This window comes from Tachysurus fulvidraco, chromosome 20 (genome assembly GCF_022655615.1).
Source record: "Tachysurus fulvidraco isolate hzauxx_2018 chromosome 20, HZAU_PFXX_2.0, whole genome shotgun sequence".
NCBI classification, from domain to species: Eukaryota; Metazoa; Chordata; class Actinopteri; order Siluriformes; family Bagridae; genus Tachysurus; species Tachysurus fulvidraco.
This window is the reverse complement of record NC_062537.1, coordinates 17,057,144-17,079,515: the sequence shown is the minus strand read 5'-3', so window position 1 is coordinate 17,079,515 and position 22,372 is coordinate 17,057,144. Positions and strand designations below refer to the sequence as shown.

Genomic DNA, 22,372 nt, shown 5'->3' with positions numbered 1-22,372 from the left:
TTTAACCTCCCCTTCATTCTGGAAGAAATGAGTATATTTGTAAATATATTTATCATTACTACTACTGCTAATACTATTATTACTATTTCTTATTAATTGGATTTTTCAATATTATTATTATTATTATTATTATTATTATTACTGTTTTTTTATGTTATTTTTTATTATTATTATTATTGTTTTTTTGTTTATAATAATAATAATAATAATAATTATTATTATTATTATTATTTTGTCTTGTGTGATACCATTACTGTCTTCATCGTTATTATTGTCATTATAATTACAATTATTAATATATTTTACTCTTTGATTTATGTATGTGTGTATATCTATGTATTTATACACACACACACACACACACACACACACACACATGTTTTGTTTTGTTGGTTTTTGTATTTGTATTTTTGCATCTAATAAAAAAAAAGAAAAGAAAAAAGTCTCCTACAATTAATGCTTTGTCAAAGTTAACCAATAGGTCTGAGAGAAAATCTGTGAATTCTCTAAGAAAAACTGTGTAGGGCCCTGGGGGTCTGTACACGGTCGCTAGAGCAATAGACATCAGGGATTTCTTTGTGTGCATGTGCGATAGTGTAACATTAAGGACAAGCACTTCAAAAGAATTAAATCTATGCTGTGTTCTCTGGGTAACAGTGAGGTAATCACTAAGAATAGTGGCGACACCACCTCCATGACCAGTCAGACGAAGTTCGTGCTTATAGATATATCCTGATGGTGTAGACTCGTTTAGACTGATGTATTCATTTGGTTTAACCCAAGTTTCGGTGAGGCAGAGTACAGTAAGGCTATTTTCTGAGATCATTTCATTTACAATAAGTGCTTTGGGTGCAAGCGATGTTCAGAAGTCCAAACCTTAAGAACTGTTTTTGTTTGTTTCTTTGGCATTTTCTGGTCTAATTACAGTAAGATTATTTCAAGAACTTTTCATGTGTTTACTTTTTGATCTCACTGCTCAGGGAACAGACACAATTTCTATAGGGTGAGCTATGTGTGCATTTTTTGTGTCAATGTGCTGAGGTGAAGGATGGCTATTGAGATTTTAACCCACCAATTCACTATTTAAAAAAATTTGAATATTCAATTAGAATATTTATTTAGAATAGTAGCTGTAATTAGTGGGATGTTGTTTGGTCCACTAGGTGGCAGTAATGGGTAGTATAAAGTTGGGTGCATTGAGTGAAGAAGTGTTGGTAACTTGTATGTGATGGATGTCCCCGGTGGAATAAAGGGGACATCCATCAAAAGTCCCTCTTCTTTGTATGATGCCTGAATAAAACATGGTACCAGGGGTGGGGTTAGAAGAACGCAATGGATGCCATTAAACCCCCTGTTTCACTGAAGTTGTGTGGAAACGTTGATGCAAACTGGAGGACTTTCAAACAACAGTTTGAGTTGTATGTTACAGCCATTGGACAAATGGCCGCTGCAGATGAAAGAAAGATTGCCCTGCTACTTACGATTGCTGGAGTGGATGCTGTGGAAGTTTTTAACACCTTTATATTTGAGGATGAGGCAGATAAGAAGAAACTGGACAAGGTATTGGAAAAGTCTGATGTTCATTGTTTGACAAAGAAGAATGAGACATATGAACGATATGTATTTAGAGCTTGAATACAGCATGAAGGAGAGGCTTTTGATTGCTTTCTTACTGACCTCAAGATCAAGGCAAAAACCTGTAATTTTAATAACTAATTTTACAGAGATTCCATGATTCGAGATCAGAGTGTGTTTGGTATCTGGAATAAGAAAATACGATAAAGATTGCTACAAGAATCCGAGCTTACATTGGATTGTGCTGTTGAATTGTGCCAGTCCAGTGAATTAGCACAACAGCATGTGATGCAGTTTGATGTTTCTATAACAATGTCCTCTCAAAATGCAGCTGCAGAAATAGATATCATTTCGTATAGAGATAAGAAATGAGGTTATGCAAGAAGTAGTAGAGGCAATGACAATGAAACTTTTCTTTGCAAATGTTCTGAGACTAGGCATAAGTTCAGACAGTGCCCAGCATTTGGGAAAAGGTGTTTTAAGTGTAATGGCCTAAACCACTTTGCAAAAATGTGCTTTTCAAAAGAATCTATAAGAGTGCAGGTAGTGGAAGAAGATACAGATGACAGTGATACCTTGAGTGATTCCTTTTATGTTCAGATGGTTTCAGAGGAAAAAGAGGTATCCATGATGGAGTCTGTACAGTCATCAAAGTGGATTGTTCCTCTCGTGGCTAATGGGACAACATTACCTTTTAAATTAGACACTGGTGCTAAAGTCAACTTAATTAATATCTGAGACATTCTTCTTTGAAATGGCCTTTTAGGAAGATTTTTAATTGGGGAAGCGTCAACTTGCTTTTAATTTCAAGCAAATCTCGAAGGCTGAGGCCGGGAGTGATAGATCTTACAACAGCATCCACAATATCTGTCTCAGCATGTCCTTTTTGAACTCCACTGTCTATCTGATGCATCAAATTTGTGTATGACAGTCTATCCTTTCTCACCTATTTGTCCCCAAATTTTAAAATCACGTCTGATGGTTACTTCTGGCACTCTTGATGGCTGAGACTCGGCATCCCTAAGTATAGCTGAGGCTGACCTGCTCTCTTTTTTCTTTACTTGATCACTAAGCCTTGTAATTTTGCTCTACAATGATTTTGTGGAACTCTGAAACATCAGCTGGAGGTCTGCATATTGTTTTTTTAACTTTACCAGCTCATCTTCGTCCTCGCCTAAACTCTTTTCTGCCTCCCGAGCGTTTTCATTTTTCATCCGTTTAGTTAATTCCAGAACATCGCCAATAAACTGACGTGCTGCATCCTTATCTTCCTTCTCGATAACTACATCAATCTCTTCATTTATTAGAGGAACGATAACGTGCTTTTTTTCTCACCTTATCTACGGGCAAATTCAGCAATTCTTTAAGCTGATCCCACGTCAGGTGCACTAACTCCGCACCGAGTTCCTCGTGCAGCTGCCGAAGATCCATCTCCGTTTTCCCTTTTTTACTTTCGCACACTATTGCAGCCACAATCTCGCTATTTTCAAATCTCCTGGCTGGCTCGCCAATTTTGTGTGTTGATATGAAGATAAACGGTTCGTTTTATTTAAAAAAACATTAAGCACAACGTGGATCAGTATAATATTGCACTTCGGCATCTCGCACTCTCGCGCTCTTTCTCTAATAACAACTGTCTGTCGAGTCGAGCTCCGGTTTTTTAAAGACCCAGACACACATAAGTTAAACAAAGAGAACATGGGGAAAAAAAATTACAAAACCCCGAAAAATGTCAAATGTCATCAACAGGAACAATACAATCAGTTAACAATTATAAGCATAAAAAAATAAACAAAACGCCAATTGAATCGGGGGGGTTATTCCCTTACAACTGCGCAAAAACTGCGTAAACTTACAACTTAAACTTACAATGTAAAGCACTTTGAATTATCATTGTGTATGAAATGTGCTACAGTATAAATAAACTCGCCTTGCCTTGCAGTGTCATATAGATAAAATGACGGAGAAAAGGAAAATGGACATGAGAGAATTTTTCTGTGCACCTAAACGCCAAGTAAGTTGGTTTTAAAAAGTAAAGTAATTTGGTTTTAAGAATGGGTGCTTATGAAAATACTAATGTCACAATATTAATCACCGGCAAAGGGGACAGAAATTATTGAGGGACAGGTAGAGCAGGGTCAATCAGAAGTACAGTGTCAGGTACAGTAAGTGTGTTGTGCTTTTATTGAAGGGGTAATGACATAATTTTTTTTTTGGGTGAACAGAGTTGTGGCTGTTCAGCAGATGAACATCACAGGCTCACTAATTTACAGTATGATCTGTCAATTTAACAAGTGTAATGTAAACAAGTTAGTTATTATGAGTATAGAGAACATCTTTTCCTGCATTTTTTCTGCTTCAGGAGTCAGTCTGTTCTGAGACAGTGAGAGTAGAGGAAGGGGCAGGGAGATCCAGGGAGGGAGCCGGAGACAGCAGAACAAAGAGATCATATTGCCAGCACCAGCACAGGGAGCACAGTTTTTAGTTTACTGTAAATCTCAGTGCCTGCATGTTATTTTCTATATATATATTTTTTCACAATAATAGTCATGTTTATATTTTATTGTATGTTGATGGCTTAACTGTAAACAACACAAACAATGCGATAAATAATTTTGAAGAAAAATCTGCTTTGTCATTGAACCTGAGAAAAACTTTGAAAATAACCATAATGACACAGTCTCCATACAATAATAATGATAAAAGCAAAGTTTTTCACTGTGGGGACATATCTTTATAAGTACAATTTGACTGTATTATTTGTGTCCCCTTCAAAAATTGCTCATGACAAATTTTATATTTATTGTCCTCCCCCCATTCGAGGATTGTCCCCTCCAAAAAAATTATTTAAAAAATATCGCACTCTCTATTGTGAAAAATATATGTATGTATACCTAAATAATTGTGTAAGTAGAACACAATTCCTCACAGTGGTTTGACCCACTTCTGCTTTCCTAGTTCATCTCACCTACTCCGCACACATGAGTCAGGTGTGCGGCTGTGGCTCAATTAATGTTCAACTCCATTAAGTAGGGGATTTTATTATTATTATTATTATTATTATTATTATTATTATTATTATTATTATTATTATTATTATTTTATTTTATTTTTTTTATTATTTATAAAGCGATTCTCTTTAATGTAGTTGATGCAGACTCATTCATAAATTAGTTGCAGCAAAAATGTTGATTACCGATGTAATTTTACATGAATCTGCTATATTAGCGATTAAAATATTACTTATCTAGTTAACGTTAGCTTGTTTACAAAGCTTGTTGCATGGTGCACTGCAACTAACACGTCAAAGCCGTTTCCCATGCATTGTTTTATTTGGGACGACTTGGCATAATGTTAACTTAACATTAACATTAATTAGCATATTGTTTAGCTGTGCATTTACTAAATGAGCGCTGTCCCCCTACTGTTAAATGAAATTTACGCCCTTGTATGTACCTCTATGGTATAGACCCCTGGAGCAGTAAGGATTAAGGGCCGTGCTCAAGGGCTGAACAGTGATCAACAACCCAAAGCCCTAACTGCTTGAGCCACCAGTGCTGGCTTTTGCTTCAAATTCAACAACTTATATAAAATTGTATGTCTCAAGTAAGTGTAGTATTTTATGCAGTGATTTGTTTCCCCCAATCTAAATTTTCAAAGATCCATAGTCAGGCATTAAACTTGGGAAAGTATAACTGTTTAGTACAGATTATTAATAGCTCATTTATACAACCAAAATGTTAGCACTTAACTTGTAAGAACACAATATTGTGTTGTGTTGACATTTCATAAGTGAAAAACACAACAAAATAAATTATATTGCATAAAAGAAGTATCAAACACTGAAAATAAACAAGGACAGTATTTAAAAATCTTTGATTATCTATTTATTTTTTAAATATTGTTGATTTATTTCAATTTTCTTCAGTTACAATTAGATTTGATCAAAAGGAAAAAGTCATCAAAATAACATTCAGGGAACTACATTTACTTTGTCTAAGCTCAACGGAAATAAAGAAATAATAACAAGTAATAGTGTGTATGAACTTTAGCTCAAATGTATTTGGTATGATTTCTAAGACTATTTGGCAAAAAATCTGGCAAAAGATTTCATTCCATGAATCCCATCCCAAGAATTGAACTAAGGCTCATTATCTGCAATTATTCCCTTCCTCAACTTGATTATTTGCCATAAAAATCTTCAACTTAACTAGATGTGATTTGAATACTAATTAAAGATATATTAAATTTGTTAAAAAGTTGCAGCTCCTTAACCATCAGCAGATACATTTGTGTAGCTTGAAGACAAAATTTCTTCATTTGAAATTTCTTCCACATTGTACACATCTGCAAAAGACCAAAATATTCACAAGTCAGGACAACGCTCACAGACATGGTTTATGATAAAATTCACATAACAGAAATGTACTGAAGATTTCAAAAAATTGAAAAAGTGAAATGAAATACACAAAATTTGAATTTGTCAATAAATTATGTTTACAATATAAAAATTATCAAAGATTATTAAGAAGTATTAAGAAGTTAAATCATTTTTACAGAATGTGGGTTAGAACAAGGAACATGAACATTTATATTTTAACATTTCTTGCTCAAATATGAATTAAATTATTTCTGGTCCACTGAAAAATGTATAATCTAAACAGGAAAATAGTCAGTATATTTATCCAGCATTAGTGACCTACAGAGATGTGGCTACTTATAGATCTTTTTAATTAGTTTTAATAAGCAAACATTGTTCTGGCTCATACGTTTTATGAGAATAAACTGCATAACCCATGATAAAGTATTTTCAGCAAATAAGTTGAAATAGTATATACTGATTTATCGATTTATTTAATACCAAATCATATAATTTCCACAATCTTAGATCAAGCAGATTGAATAAAGTTATTTAATCATTTTAAAAATATTCAGCTAAAAATAGAGTTTGGAGTTATGATCACTGCCAGAAAAATGGTAATGAATGAACAAAACAGATAAATTCAAGATTTGCAGATTTATCCTCAGCTTGTTTTACGTACTTCTTCTGCGTAACCTCTGAATGAAATTAACTGAGGATGATATCCCTGCACTTGTACTCTGTAATTCAGACACATCCATAATGGAATTTAATTAGTAGTTCATTTTAGATTAAAATAAGTATATTTATTTACTTATTTTAAAAAAACACCCAAGCAAATGTTTCATAAAATATATTTACCCTTGTGTGATTTGAGCTTAAGTTCCTCAGTGAAAACTTTTCTGCTAACGCTTCTCGGACCTGCGACCAAAAAACATTCAATATCAATGCGTTATTTATGTGTTTAAAAAGAACTGTTTTTTTAAAACAGTGAAGAATTGTGTAAAGATTATTACAAGAGCACATGTACCTTACTATCCAGTAAAGTACCGAAGACCAAAATAAAGAAACCCTTAAAAGAGACAATTTAGATATTTATAACATTTACTTCATAAACACTTTAAGTAGAAGTTTTGGTAACTGTATAAAATTATAAAACAATTTCTATGTGCAATTAGAATTACAGAAAAATGTCATTTGCAATTAAACTGACTTTCATACCTGCAGCGAATTAAAGAATGCAAACACCACGTGAACTCCTAAGTTGTTTGACACCAAGGTCCCAATGCCGAATGCCCACGTTAGACCAAAGAGAGGTGTTAAAATCGCCACACATCTAGCAATGACCACTAGGGGATGTTTCTCATCTGGCTGAACAGAAGCATTAACTCCTCTCCTCAAGATCTTACACAGAACCACAATAAGCACCAGGAGGTTTATTGCTACAATCGTCAGAGCAGGAATCACAAATGCCAGGAGAGCCTTTGTTTTATTCCAGTTCAGCCAACAATTGTAACCTTGTTGAATGTATCCTTTGCCTCCAGCTGTAGATGCCACAGTAATGACAGCTATGATTAACGGGGCTCCATAGCCGACAGTGAAGCCTATGGCCATCATTGCTCCTCTGGTCATTCTGGAAAAGACCACGAGGGTGCGGTAGAGGAGCAAAAGTGCCGACAGCAACATCCAGAAGAAAAGGGCAAGATAAAAGAAGTGCATGAAGAACGTCGCTGTACTGCAGGGACCCTCTTGTTTAACAACAGTTGTTCCACTGATGAAGCAAATGTTCGCAATCAGGAGGGAGACTGCGATGTTGACTATGGCGACATGTCGCATGAAGGATGTGTCATTTCGTGTCACTGATTTCCATATGATGATTTCAATGATGAGGCACAAAACCAAGCTAGCCATTGAAATCCCAACACCAATGTAGGTTATATAGTTTAAGGCTACGTTATCCAGGTGAAATGGTGACATCAGGATTGAAAAAGAGGTGGTGTGATTGCACTCACATGTGTATCTTTCAGTTTCATTCCCTAATAGCTTTAACTGACATCCAGTCGAGTCCCATCCACCAACACCATTCAGAAGACTAAAGTTCCAGAAGACACACTGAGGGTTTCCCAATGCTTTATTTATTACATCAAAAGAGAGAGAGATGTTGTTAATTCTTGAATTTGCCTTAATCATGACTATGTCTCCATTGATCTTGGTGTCAGTCTGACTGCTGTCATTGTAGGTCAGAGTTCGAACAGGTAAGATGTTGTTAAATGCTGGAGAAACTATGACGGTGATGAACGTTGGTGGGGTAATCTCAGGAATACATATTTGTGTTGTTGAATTGATACCAAATTCTTCCAAGAAGGAACTAGTAGTAATGTTAGTCTTATTGAGAGATGTAGACCCTATTTTTATATTGAAACTTGTATTAGGGAGCCTGCTTCCAAAATTTTCAGTTGACTTTAGAAGTTCAGAGCTGGCATTCATGGATGCATTGTTGTTGTTTATACGCAGCCACGAGTCCCGTGCATCATCTGATCCAACAGCATTGTTTGTGTTTAGGACATCCTTGAAATTAAATTATACATTATATACAACACATCTGAGCATCTTGAAATATTTCATCACTAAATAATAATCATTAGGCACAGTAAAATGTATTTCGTTCTTTCCAACAACAGCAATATGCTGGTGCAGATTGTATAAAATGATTTATACAACCATATATTTCTATTTACTTTTTCTATTTATGATTTTATTTTATTATATATACTGTATACAGTATGAGAAAAAGAAAGTTCACCCTTTTGAATTCTATGGTTTTATGTATCAGAACATAATAATAAATAATCTGGTCCTTAGCAGGTCATAATATAAGATAAATACAACCTCAGATGAACAACACAAGACTTCTTATACTTTGTTATTATTATTTTTAACAAAAATGGCAATTTGGAAAAATCTTATTTGAAAAACTAAGTACATCCTAGGATTCAGTAGATTGTACAACCACCTTTATCAGCAATGAACTGAAGTAATCTTTTTCTTTATGGCTGTCAGTCTAACCCATTTGAGGTGTAAAGGCATTTGTTTATGCATATCAAAATAGCATATTAACTAGATTCAATCATATTCTAAAGAAAGGTGAGTTTACTGTACATACCTCCATAATGGGTTGGTCGATTGAAGTTGTTAGTGAGAGATTTGAAACGATGTTTAGTATGTCTACAACTGCTATTATGGTTGCTGTCGAGTCAGTGATGTTTTCAGTCAGTGATATAACATTACCACTGAAACTGTTCATAAATGTCTTGATGTCTCCTACCTGTAAATTCTACAGAAGCACAAACCTTTATAAAGAAGCAAACAGAAATTACACAACTAAGATTATTTTTTCATTATTTTCATGGAAGTAAGAAAAAAACAAATTGCCTTAGCTTCATCTTTGAACTGTTGGATGGCACGAAGAACACAATTGTTTTCTATAATGTTCCAGCCATGTGAACTACACTGAGCTACTTGAAAGCCAGCAAAGTCTCCAGTACAGTTAATGGTTTGTATTGTGCTCACATTTCCAGCTCCAAATGCATCATTATAGCAGATAAATGCTAAAAAAAAAAAAAAAGGAAAGATGTGGAGTTATTTATTTATTTGTATGTTTCGCTGTTTTTTATACAAAGGTTACTAAATAAGCTGGAAGTACAATATTCACTCTGAACACTCAAACAATACAAATGTCCACCTGTAACAATTATTAGAAAAAAAAATTTTGCTTTACTTTAAGGACAATGAAGCGGCATCAAATGTGGCCAAAAACAAAACAAAATTAAAACAAAAATTAAAATGAAACGAAAGTTAAATTATTGGTTTCTTTAAATCCACACCTATGCAATTATATAGATGATATGCGTACTGAATACGAGAACAAACTAATGGACTACTAACTAACTAACTAACTATTACCAAAGATGAAAGATGTATGTTTTCACATTCCACATATTACAAATGTATATACAGCATGTTAGGTTTATTATAGCTCTGGGAGGTAATGTAATTAAAAATCAAGGATTACTCACCAGTGTTCGTTATACGTATCGTGGAGCTCGCTGGGTAACTGTTTCCATTCATGGGTGATGTTAGTTGACATGTTACCTGTATGTTTAGGTCTACAGTCTGGCAGTCCTGTTTTTTACTATCATAGTTACATGATAAACATGATGATGATTCTGCAGAGACTATTAAATGGTAAAAAAAAAAAAAAAAAAGGTGTTAGCTTCTTACATAGTGTTTAATTACAGTTTTTCAGTCAGATATTGAGTTAGGCTGATATATTCAAGACCACACCCATCACATATAAAAAATGTATATAACCTGTTGATGATTGGCTGCAAACTCTGGAGTTAACATATAAACTCACTCCATAAATCCCCTGAAAACAACACTGAAGTGGGATTGTTGTATTCTCACATGGTACAACTTTGTCACTGGTTACTTGGATATTGGGGTATGGCTGAATAGTAATGAACTGATAGTTAATATTGGGCATAGAGTTTATTATTGTACTGCAGGCATATTCACCTAGAAAGAAGAGACAAAACCAGCACTATAATAATAAAATAATGTGTTTCAAACATCATCTATATAGTAATGTTAAATAATTAGGACACCCCATTAAATATTCATTTCTTTATATTCATTACTTGTCACTATTTGTTTTAATTTGTACCTGTAGATGAAAGTGATGTAATTGCATGTAAACATCAAAATTCACATCATTTTTACTTAAACAAAAGAAATCAACAACAATTAGTATTTCAATTGAGGAAAAAGTTAGTACACCCTGTGCCCTAATAGCAAGTGTTTCACCCTTTATCTGAAATGATCAATGAGTTGTTTCTTGTAGCCATCTATCAGTTTCTTGTATTGAATGGAAAAAGGTTTTCCCCACTCTTCAATGCAGAATTCTTTCAACTGTGTGCTTGAGGAGATTCTTACATGCACAATACATTTTAAAACACCCGACAAAATCTCAATAGGATGTAGATCTTGTCTTTGACTTGGCTATTCCAGAATTCTCCATTTCTTACTATTCAGTAAGTCCTTGGTGGATTTTCTGGTGTTTTGGGTCATTGTCATGTTTCAAGGTTTTTTGACAAATGGCCTCACATGTTTCTCAAGCACCTTCTGATACAATGTCGAATTCATAGTGGATTATATGATAATGAGCAGACCAGGTCCTGCTGCAGCAAAGCATCCCCGAACCATAACACTTCCACCTCCATGTTTCACAGTTGGTATGAGGTTCATTTTCTGAAATGCTTTGGTTTACGTCAAACATGCCATCTGTTTTTGTGTCCAACTAATTCAATTTTAGACTCATCTGTACAAACTGACTTTTTTAAGCATCTTGTGATGTACTCTTGGGGTGAATTTGCCTGGCTGTCCTGACATGGCCACGTTGACAGTTGTTTTAAATGTTTTCCATTTGTAAACCATTTTCTGTACAGTGGAATTACTGATTACAAATTAATTTATATTCTTTTATATCCTTTACCAGAATCATAAGCATCAACAATCTTCTTACTAAAGGCCTCAGAGAGCACTTTGGATCTCACCACGGTGATACCTCACACTTCAACAGCTAAGAGCAAACCAAACTACCTGCCTGAGGTTTAAATAAGGCAAGCGTTCTTCAAAATCCTCTGTAACAATGTTGTAATAATTTGCACCTGATGTCGTACAACTGTAGGTAATTTTATCCAATTTAAGAGCAAATTAATGTGGGGGTGTCCTTACTTTCTCCTCACAGGAAATATATATATTTTTAAAATTATATTTTATAGATCATTTAAAAAACCTGCCTTTTTAAAATCTGTTTTTTGTTTGCTTCTGTTACTTGAAATTTCCAATATTGTTAAAATGAAGATCAAATGCCCATATGTTTAACTATTTAAAAAAAACACAGGCTTTCATGGGGTGTCCTATTTTTTCACATGACTGTATGTGTATATACATATATATATATATATATATATATATATATATATATATATATATATATATATATATATATATATATATATATATATATATATATATATATATAATATGCTGAGAATGTAGTCTATGTGTGTATGTGTATATGATTAGCGGAATATGAAAGGACAAATTTCTCTGTGGACGTAAGTGAAAAAAACTGGTGGAAAACGAGGCATGGTTTAACCAGAATCTAATTTGTTCTTGAGGTGCATATTCTGTCTTTTGCCACTAACTCTTGTTCATTAGTGGACAGTGTTTCATTAATGTAGTAAACAGAATGGTTTCTGACTTACCGCTGTCACTGGGAACAACATCGTTCACAATGAGATCAGTTTTATTCATTGTATATTTATTCGATTGTGACAGTTGATTCCTATTCAGGGTCCATGTGATGCCATTTATTGGTAAAAGTGTGCATGTCAGTGTGAGACTTGATCCAGGATATATATTATCACTGTTCTTATATAGTCCACCTTCCACTGCATAGAAAAAATAGAGGTTAATATAATTAATAGAGGTTAATTGAGATTTTAGAGTTAATAGAGTTGCAATATTTAGTATAATCAGAGATGCTATATATAGTTACTAAATAAAAAAGTGAAAATGATAGATTGCACTTGCACTTCTTTTTTAATTCTTTATCATTGTTGTTTTTATTTATGTAGTTATGGCTTTATGTGTACTGTAATGTCTTCTAGTAATCTATTGAACTAAGAAAAACACTAACAGCAACAACAACAACAACAACAATAATAATAATAATAATAATAATAATAATAATAATAATAATAATAATAATAATAATAATAATAATAATAGGACGAAGCATCTACCACTTTGAAATACTGCATTATCGTTCACAATAAATCCATTTGATCTGAGAACTTGAACAAGTTTTTTATTCGCTAATTGCAAATCAGGGTAAGAAGTTGTTGACTTAATTGTGAAATCTGCAATCACACTGCCAGCCCTGTTTGGAAAAAACAAACAAAACAAAAACAATATTACGAGTGTAATTTCAAATAAATTACTATATATTTTTCTTAATTCATTAAAGATTACTTCTTATTTTTCTTAAGTATTCAGAATAGTTGGAGATCTAAAACATCTAAGTATATTAGATTGCAATAAATAAAATCACCTGAAGCCAGTCACACTCGCAGAGTTGGGCTGATATCCCTGGACAATCATGTAACTTTGATCAATCTAAAAGTAAAAAAATCTTAGTATGTCACATGTAAGGAATAAGACAACATATCCGGTGATAATCCACAGTTCTCAACATATGTGATAATTCACATGGGGCACATGATAAGGAGGGAGATAATGTTAATCCATTGTATTATTATAGGCACTAACTCCAATAAGCTTTGATGTTATAGCAGAAATAACACATAGTAGACAGTGCTGTTATATGTAAATAATTTACGGCAGGGGGTGCATAAAATCCCATCTGGAACACAGACAGAAGTACCTGATCTGTTAAAAAATATTGCTGCACACCTTCTGACAGATTCCTGCATCCATCCGCTGCAGTATAATTCGTTTAAAAAGTGACAGTGGAAGTATGTATTACATGTTACAACACTACTACTACTACTACTACTACTACTACTACTACAAATAATAATAATAATAATAATAATAATAATAATAATTATTATTATTATTATTATTATTATTATTATTATTATTAATGTCAACATAAATGAAATCAGAAAGCATATTTTATTGTATAACACTTACTGAACTCTGAATTATACTGCTGTATGTTATATACTTGTCACTATTTGGGTTGGAAAGTGCAAAGTCAAATTCTTCAATTATTGTCAATGAGTAGCTTAATTGAATGACTGTAAAGAAAAAAAACAGGTAGAGGGTCATCAATTAATTTGTGGATTGTTTAGTTCAAACCATACAAATAAAATATAATCACACAATATGGATAAATCTGTTAGTTGGAATGGACAACAGAAAAAAAACAAGGATTAAAATCATACTTGGGGTTGGGATTGTAGTGGTGATTGGAGTTGTGATTGGAGTAGTTGTGTTGACTGTAGTTATATTTCTTGGGGTTGAAACAATTATTGTGTTGGTTGTAGTTATGTTAGTTGGGGTTGGAGCAGTTGTGTTGGTTGTAGTTATGTTAGTTTGGGTTGAAGCAGTTGTGTTTGGTATAGTTATGTTATTTGAGGTTGAAAAGGTTGTGTTGGCTGTAGTTATATTAGTTGGGGTTAAAGCAGTTGTGTTGGCTGTAGTTATATTAGTTAAGGTTGAAGCAGTTGTGTAGGCTGTAGTTATGTTAGTTGGGGTTAGAGCTGTTAAATATACTGTAGTTATGTTAGGTCGGGTTAGAGCAGTTGAGTAGGTTGCAGTTATGTTAGTTGAAGTTGAAGCAGTTGAGTGCTCCGTAGTTATGTTAGTTGGAGTTGAAGCAGTTGAGTACTCTGTAGTTATGTTAGTTGGGGTTGAAGCAGTTGAGTACTCTGTAGTTATGTTAGTTGGGGTTGAAGCAGTTGAGTAGGCTGTAGTTATGTTAGTTGGGGTTGAAGCAGTTGAGTAGGCTGTAGTTATGTTAGTTGGGGTTGAAGCAGTTAAGTAGGCTGTAGTTATGTTAGTTGGGGTTGGAGCAGACGTTGTGTTGGCTGTAGTTATATTAGTTAAGGTTGAAGCAGCTGTGTAGGCTGTAGTTATGTTAGTTGGGGTTGAAAAAGTTGTGTTAGCTGTAGTTATGTTAGTTGGGGTTAGAGCAGACATTGTGTTGTCTGTAGTAATGTTAGTTGGGGTTGGAGCAGACGTTGTGTTGGCTGTAGTTATATTAGTTAAGGAGGGAGCAGTTGTGTAGGCTGTAGTTATGTTAGTTGGGGTTAAAGCTGTTAAATATGCTGTAGTTATGTTAGTTGGGATTAGAGCAGTTGAGTCGTCTGTAGTTATGTTAGTTGGAGTTGAAGCAGTTGAGTGCTCTGTAGTTATGTTAGTTGAGGTTAAAACAGTTAAGTAGGCTGTAGTTATGTTAGTTGGGGTTGAAGCAGTTGAGTTGGCTGTAGTTATGTTAGTTGGGGTTGAAGCAGTTAAGTAGGCTGTAGTTATGTTAGTTGGGGTTGGAGCAGACATTGTGTTGGCTGTAGTTATATTAGTTAAGGTTGAAGCAGTTGTGTAGGCTGTAGTAATGTTAGTTAGGGTTGAAGCAGTTAAGTAGGCTGTAGTTATGTTAGTTGGGGTTGGAGCAGACGTTGTGTTGGCTGTAGTTATATTAGTTAAGGTTGAAGCAGTTGTGTAGGCTGTAGTTATGTTAGTTAGGGTTGAAGCAGTTAAGTAGGCTGTAGTTATGTTAGTTGGGGTTGGAGCAGACGTTGTGTTGGCTGTAGTTATGTTAGTTAAGGTTGGAGCAGTTGTGTAGGCTGTAGTTATGTTAGTTGGGGTTGTAAAAGTTGTGTTAGCTGTAGTTATGTTAGTTGGGGTTGAAGCAGTTAAGTAGGCTGTAGTTAAGTTAGTTGGGGTTGGAGCAGACGTTGTGTTGGCTGTAGTTATATTAATTAAGGTTAAAGCAGTTGTGTAGGCTGTAGTAATGTTAGTTGGGGTTAGAGCTGTTAAATATGCTGTAGTTATGTTATGTCGGGTTAGAGCAGTTGAGTAGGTTGCAGTTATGTTCGTTGAAGTTGAAGCAGTTGAGTACTCTGTAGTTATGTTAGTTGGAGTTGAAGCAGTTGAGTAGGCTGTAGTTATGTTAGTTGGAGTTGAAGCAGTTGAGTACTCTGTAGTTATGTTGGTTGGAGTTGAAGCAGTTGAGTAGGCTGTAGTTATGTTAGTTGAGGTTAAAGCAGTTATGTTAGTTGGAGATGAAGCAGTTGAGTACTCTGTAGTTATGTTAGTTGGAGTTGATGCAGTTGAGTAGGCTGTAATGTTAGGTGAGGTTAAAGCAGTTAAGTAGGCTTTAGTTATGTTAGTTGAGGTTAAAGCAGTTAAGTAGGCTGTAGTTATGTTAGTTGGGGCTGAAGCAGTTGAGTAGGCTGTAGTTATGTTAGTTGGGGTTGAAGCAGTTAAGTAGGCTGTAGTTATGTTAGTTGGGGTTGGAGCAGACGTTGTGTTGGCTGTAGTTATATTAGTTAAGGTTGAAGCAGCTGTGTAGGCTGTAGTTATGTTAGTTGGGGTTGAAAAAGTTGTGTTAGCTGTAGTTATGTTAGTTGGGGTTAGAGCAGACATTGTGTTGTCTGTAGTAGTGTTAGTTGGGGTTGGAGCAGACGTTGTGTTGGCTGTAGTTATATTAGTTAAGGAGGGAGCAGTTGTGTAGGCTGTAGTTATGTTAGTTGGGGTTAAAGCTGTTAAATATGCTGTAGTTATGTTAGTTGGGATTAGAGCAGTTGAGTAGGCTATAGTTATGTTAGTTTGAGTTGAAGGAGTTGAGTACTCTGTAGTTATGTTAGTTGGAGTTGAAGCAGTTGAGTGCTCTGTAGTTATGTTAGTTGAGGTTAAAACAGTTAAGTAGGCTGTAGTTATGTTAGTTGGGGTTGAAGCAGTTGAGTTGGCTGCAGTTATGTTAGTTGGGGTTGAAGCAGTTAAGTAGGCTGTAGTTATGTTAGTTGGGGTTGGAGCAGTTGAGTACTCTGTAGTTATGTTAGTTGGAGTTGAAGCAGTTGTTGTGTCAGCTGTAGTTATGCTAGTTAGGGTTGGAGCAGATGTTGTATCAGCTGTAGTTTGGTAGATTGGGCTTAGTACAGTTGTAGTGTTGACTGTAGTTTCACTGGTTTGGGTTCCAACAGCCTAGAGGATTTGGGAGAAATTTCACATATTCTAACACCTATTACCTGTTCAGTTCATTTAAGTTTAGATTTGTATTTTATAAGTTTATATATGCACTTTATTTTTTTGTATTCAAAATTTCTAATTAATTTTAATACTTGTTTGCAAGGCTTACATAAGGAACTGCACAATAGAAACAACTCATTATTATTAAAAACAATGAAATATAATTTAATCAAGGTTTATTACAAGTTTATTACAAGCAGGACCACTGAACAGTCATCATACAATCTAAGAACGTCTAATTTCCTACAATTTCTGCAGAAGAATGTTTTAAAATTTACCTTGTGAGTTATTTCAAAAATAAGCAGAACAACAAAAAACCTCAGGGAATATTCCATTTTCTCTGAAATATAAGGGTACAAAAACAAAACAATTTAGACTTCATCTAATGTAATACCCTAATGTAATTGTGATAAATAATATCTTTTACATAGTATATTATTATACAGAAGGAGTTACTAAGCACAACCTGATAACTAAGTGATAATCAGAATACTAGACGATTTTTGGATCTTACCAGATTCCTGGGTCCTGTCAGTAATGCCCAAATGCATGATAGCTTAAAATAAACTGGTAAAAAAAGACACCAGAGGATTCCGCACTGCTCAAGGCAAAGTGGCACAGTTAAATAGGTGTGCAGAGAGGAAGAAAAGTAAACATGGGCGGGGCAGGCACGTGACAGGGAACAAAAACAAGAACACATGGCCAACGTCCGGGCTGAGTCCTGCTAGGTCCTGGTTTAATGGCTGTTTGTATAATACTCTTTTATTTCATGCCTTTTTTTCAGTTTTTGATTATCGTCTCTTAGCGCATGCAGATAATTACAGTTACATCTATTAAACCTGTTATCTCTTGCAGAGCCAACACAGAAATAAAAATGAAAAACAGCACTGAGAATATACCTCTGCAAGTTAACCCAATGTGTTTGAATACGAATGTTGGAACAGTATCAAGAGTGAAGTATAGCAGCATAGAAATGCCAGTTGTTTGTGAGGGAAAGATGGTAGATAATTGACAAGAATTTCTGATAATTAAATGCAGGTTCAGTGCAATGAGGATAAAATTCCCTTCTGAGCCTGGTTCCTTTCAAGGTTTCTTCCTTATATCATCTCAGGGAGTTTTTCTTTGCTTTAGACTTGCTCATTGGGGATATATCAATTAAATTATAAAATTGGTCATTTTGTTCTACATTTAATACATCTGTAAACCTATTTTGAGACAATGTCCATTGTTAAAAGCATCATACCAATAAAATTGAAATTAAATTGAATCTCCATTAATTGCCAGTTCATGGGGCATATGTTTGACACCCCCTGAACAGATTTAACATATTCAAGACATCTGTCCAGTGATCTGTGTGAAAATGTGTTAAGGGACAAGCCAACCTGCAGAGATTATTATCTTTAACTTTGCTGTGCATCATCAATATAACCTGAATTTCAGTAGAAAGCAGGAACTGCTTTATCTGTCAGTAAAGCAACAAGTATGCTCATCTTCCTGATTCCAAAATATTATCTGATTTCATCACTTTAACAAGATGCAAGACGATCAAAATGCAGACTGGTGACACAATTCCTTAGTTATTGAGATACCACAATTTATAGTATACATGCTTTCTTGAAAAAATGGGTGCATTAATATAGACCACTCACACAACTGTTACATATTTTAGAAATAACTTCTGGAAAATTTCGTTATTGCTACAAAACCATTAAATGTGTGGGGAAAAATGCCCAGTTTCTTCAAAACTCTAATTAGGTATGCTTTGTAGAAGCCAACATTCTTTATGTTGGCTTTGTAGAAGCCAACATTCTGTTTTCCTATTTAACCCTCTGGGGTCTGACCATTTTGGGACACTGGCAGAGGTTCTGACATGCTCTTACATTTGGTCTTTTTTCATTTATTTCAAAACATATTAATGGCTAATATCACATAACATTGTATTCAGCACAAACTGGGCTACAATATTATGCAAGTAAAATATATGTACATGTTTGTATTTTTAAGTAAATGATGTTTATGCGTGGGTAGTAAAAAAAGAAAAAGAAAAGATGCTGAAATAAGGCCAAGAAACACATACTAAACATTTGTTCACACACAATAAAGTTCTCTACTCTTGTAGAGTTGATAATTTGCTACAAAAAGATGTGAAAACCATTTTACCCATTCATTCACATGAAACAATACATTGATTTAACTTTTGTAAGACAGTTTTTGTTGTGTAAAGGCAATATGCAAGGGAGGGTCAATGGTCTTGAATATTGATGATTCACACCTGAGGAGGCCCAACCCCCGAATGGCATAGTCTGGATTGTGTTGACAAAAGAATGAATGTGGGGAGACTTAAAGAGAAAATCTTTTGCTTGTAGTGTAATAAAATAGTGTACAATGAAGTACAAAAGACTTAAGATATTATTTATATCTGTACTTGACAAAATAAGACTTTTATTTTACCAATGTTAAAAAAACATGAACAATACAATAGAGTCAAGAGTCAAGAATTGTATGCAATGATTCAAAATGTCATCTGTAAATGTACAGTTTGGTGTGCATCTAAAAATACTTTACATATAAATTAAATATTTATATAAATATAAATTTGTTAAATGTTGTCATGCCATTGTTCAAAACAGTTCCTATTTAACTGAACACACAAGGGAACATTACATGTTTTGCATTTCCAAGGTGTGTCCTGTCTTTTACCATGCACTGTCTTGCAGCGCACACATTTATTCTTTATTGTTCTCGCCGGCGCGTTTTTGGCACTTTTTTCCTCTTCAATGTGAAATGCACTTAAAATATTCCGTCATTCATAATCATACACATACATGTAATACATCATTCGAAACTGTGAAGTGTCTACTTTTATATGACTGCCTTCATAATAACAACAAAACTCTGTGCTTTTTGCAACTAAAGAAAATTCAGACATCTCTGTCTCCTTGACCATCTTCCTGAAACACATTACAAACATGAACTGATAACTCCGCCAATACTTTTAAATGAGGTAATTAAATCGAAAGCAAATATTGTCTTTTTGTGTAATTTGTATGATAACACGAGTGAATGAATCTGTTAAAACTTTTGGGCTTCTTATACCATTGTTTGGGGGCGTTGATCTTGTTTGCATAGCCCGCTACTGTAATTTTCATATGAATGGCGCGCGCGGTAGGTGGGATCACATTAAGCGCTAATGAGGTCAAGCCAGAAAAACTGTACCTCTCTTTACTTACATACAGATTCACAGTTTCGAATGATGTATTACATGCATGTGTATGATTATGAATGACGGAGTATTTTAAGTGCATTTCACGTTGAAGAGGAAAAAAGCGCCAAAAACGCGCCTGCGAGTCTGTCGACCCCAGAGGGTTAAGCTTAGACAAAAATATATCAAGAGTAACCCCTCCTAGGGCTTTCGAGCCACATGAACCAAATTCGGATATGTCGTAGACCCTGGTCTGAAGTTTGTTGCTATTACTTTCCTAAGCTATCAGAGTTCCGGTACTTCCGGTACCGGGTCTCAAATTGGCCTTTTTCCCCATACACTCCCATTGAGCTCCTTTAGGGTGATACTCTGAACAAAGTTTTAAATTGGTGTACCGACTGGCCTTTCGGTTGTCCCGCAGCCCCACCCCCAAAATATGAAAAATCAAAAAACTTTTTACAACATGGGCATGCGACATAAAACACTCTCAGCACAATTAGGGGAACTGCCTCACGGGTATTCTGATGATGTCACGTGAAAACAAAAACATTAGCACAACATGGACATGTGGCATATCAAAACACTCAGCCCAAAGAGGGGAATTACATCACAGGTTTTTGGATGACATGCTTGTCTCCACTTGCCTCCAAATGTTTTGCCACCCAAGCGCTCCACTAGATTTCACAAGTTTTATGTCCACTTGCCTTCAAAAAGCACCGGCCTTTGTGAATACTTGCCTCGTCAAAGCCAACATTAAAGTTTGTTGCGACTTTAAAAATCTACAAAACTTTACAAATCTAGTTGAAATTTGCATCACATTTGTGACAGCATTTTTGAAATTTCATTGCATCTAAAAAATTTCAAAATTTCTGCAGCATTACTATGATAAAACTACATCAGAATTTGTATATAATTGGAGAGTATAGAGTCTATGTTCGTACGATGATTTCTCTTGGATGTGCAAGTAAAAATTACAACTAAAATGGAATATCAATTGAATTCACAATATATGAATTCACATATCTTATGTACTGTATTATATATAATATCTAATAATATTATGTGATAAACAAGTAAATGTAAATATTTTTATAGTCATTTATGCTTCAGTTAAGTTTTAACTGACATTGTTCATTTCTTCTTTTAGTCTTTGAATGCACACATCACATTTCTCTTAATTGGTGATAAATTCCATGGTGTTTGTTTATCTATCAATAACTACTGTTACAGATTTACACAATATTAGATTTTAAAACTACTGCCAAAGGACAAAGTGCTTTGAAAGAAATAAAAGTAACACTCATGACTGATAATATTAAAGGAGTTGAGGAAAAACAGTTATTATAAGCTGCAATAAATTCCTGTTCTCTATAGGACCTGCTGATTAATTATTAAAAATACTGACAATGAAATATAAACTGTATCATGGAAATGCAATTTTAGGTATTACCCTAGCTCCAGCCAGTCCACTTTTATATCATTAAACATGCACAGCTTGACAGAAACAGCTTAGCTTTTGGGAGATTTATAGCACTGAACATACATACTGTATGCTTTATCATTAATCATTAGTGTTATGATTTGTCTTGTTTCCTCATTCCAGATTATTTGCATGGGTTGAGCAAGCAGACTAATGGGTGAGATAATATACAAACAATAGCATGTGGATATCTGACTCACACCTGGATATTTATCAAAATTTATTTTGTCTTTGTATGCTGTGGTTTCATTTTTGCCCCAGGCAAGAAGGTTTACTGGCCTTGACAAGACATGCTGCATACATTCAGAGGTAGCTACTGACCCTGCCTCAACTCCACAGTACTCTGAGGAAGACCTCATACATCGGAAAATGACAGAGGGTTTTAGGTTGTATGCCATATTAATAGACCAAAACTTTGAACCTGCCAGGTAAACCTAACTTATCCACTACAATCAGCTAGGTTGCAAGCTCCTTGGTGGTTTCTTGGCTCTCAACTGTATCTCAGAGGCTACAGTCAAAGACCTTCACCAAAATGTTCATGGAAAATGTGATGAAAGTGACTGAGCATGTACGTTCAGTTATTATTTCCCATTCCAGCCTTTAATTACCATAGTTGTTCATATATGTTTCTTGATCTTATTAGGAACATGGTGTTAATTCTATATGAAGTGTTGAACTCTAGCTAAAGCACAGCCAGGTTTCCCTTCCCTACATTCACCTCCCTGATGGGAATGGTCACACCAGTGTGTTCTAGACACCCTGGCATTCCTGGAATTACCCATTTCTCTACTGGCAAATTGTTCATGAGAAAGAAATCTTTCATATGTTGGGACAGAATGCTGAAGAAGCGGTTTCCTTTTACACCAAGCAGTGAGATGGTTCTGAACTGCTCTAGTTGTATTGTAAGAGA

The 22,372-nt window shown here is 34.7% G+C and overlaps 1 protein-coding gene across 3 annotated transcripts; it reads right to left on the bottom strand.

Annotated features, from left to right (window-relative positions):
• Positions 1-5,464: 5,464 nt before the first annotated feature.
• Positions 5,465-17,422, bottom strand: LOC113660911 (adhesion G-protein coupled receptor F1-like). 3 transcript variants are annotated; one of them, XM_047805216.1, is made up of 14 exons: positions 17,295-17,422; positions 17,059-17,120; positions 13,116-13,180; positions 12,808-12,944; positions 12,268-12,453; positions 10,307-10,513; positions 10,012-10,170; positions 9,368-9,543; positions 9,099-9,269; positions 7,157-8,503; positions 6,966-7,007; positions 6,797-6,856; positions 6,618-6,675; positions 5,465-5,922 (listed from the first exon to the last, which is right to left on the bottom strand). In XM_047805216.1, the coding sequence occupies exons 1-14, from the start codon at positions 17,329-17,331 to the stop codon at positions 5,846-5,848; spliced, it is 2,784 nt and encodes a 927-aa protein (XP_047661172.1). In that variant the 5' UTR covers positions 17,332-17,422; the 3' UTR covers positions 5,465-5,845. The 3 variants fall into 3 exon arrangements, with proteins under 3 accessions (XP_047661172.1, XP_047661171.1, XP_047661173.1); XM_047805215.1 differs by lacking the exon at positions 6,618-6,675; XM_047805217.1 differs by lacking the exons at positions 6,618-6,675; positions 10,307-10,513.
• Between the last annotated feature and the right edge of the window lie 4,950 nt (positions 17,423-22,372).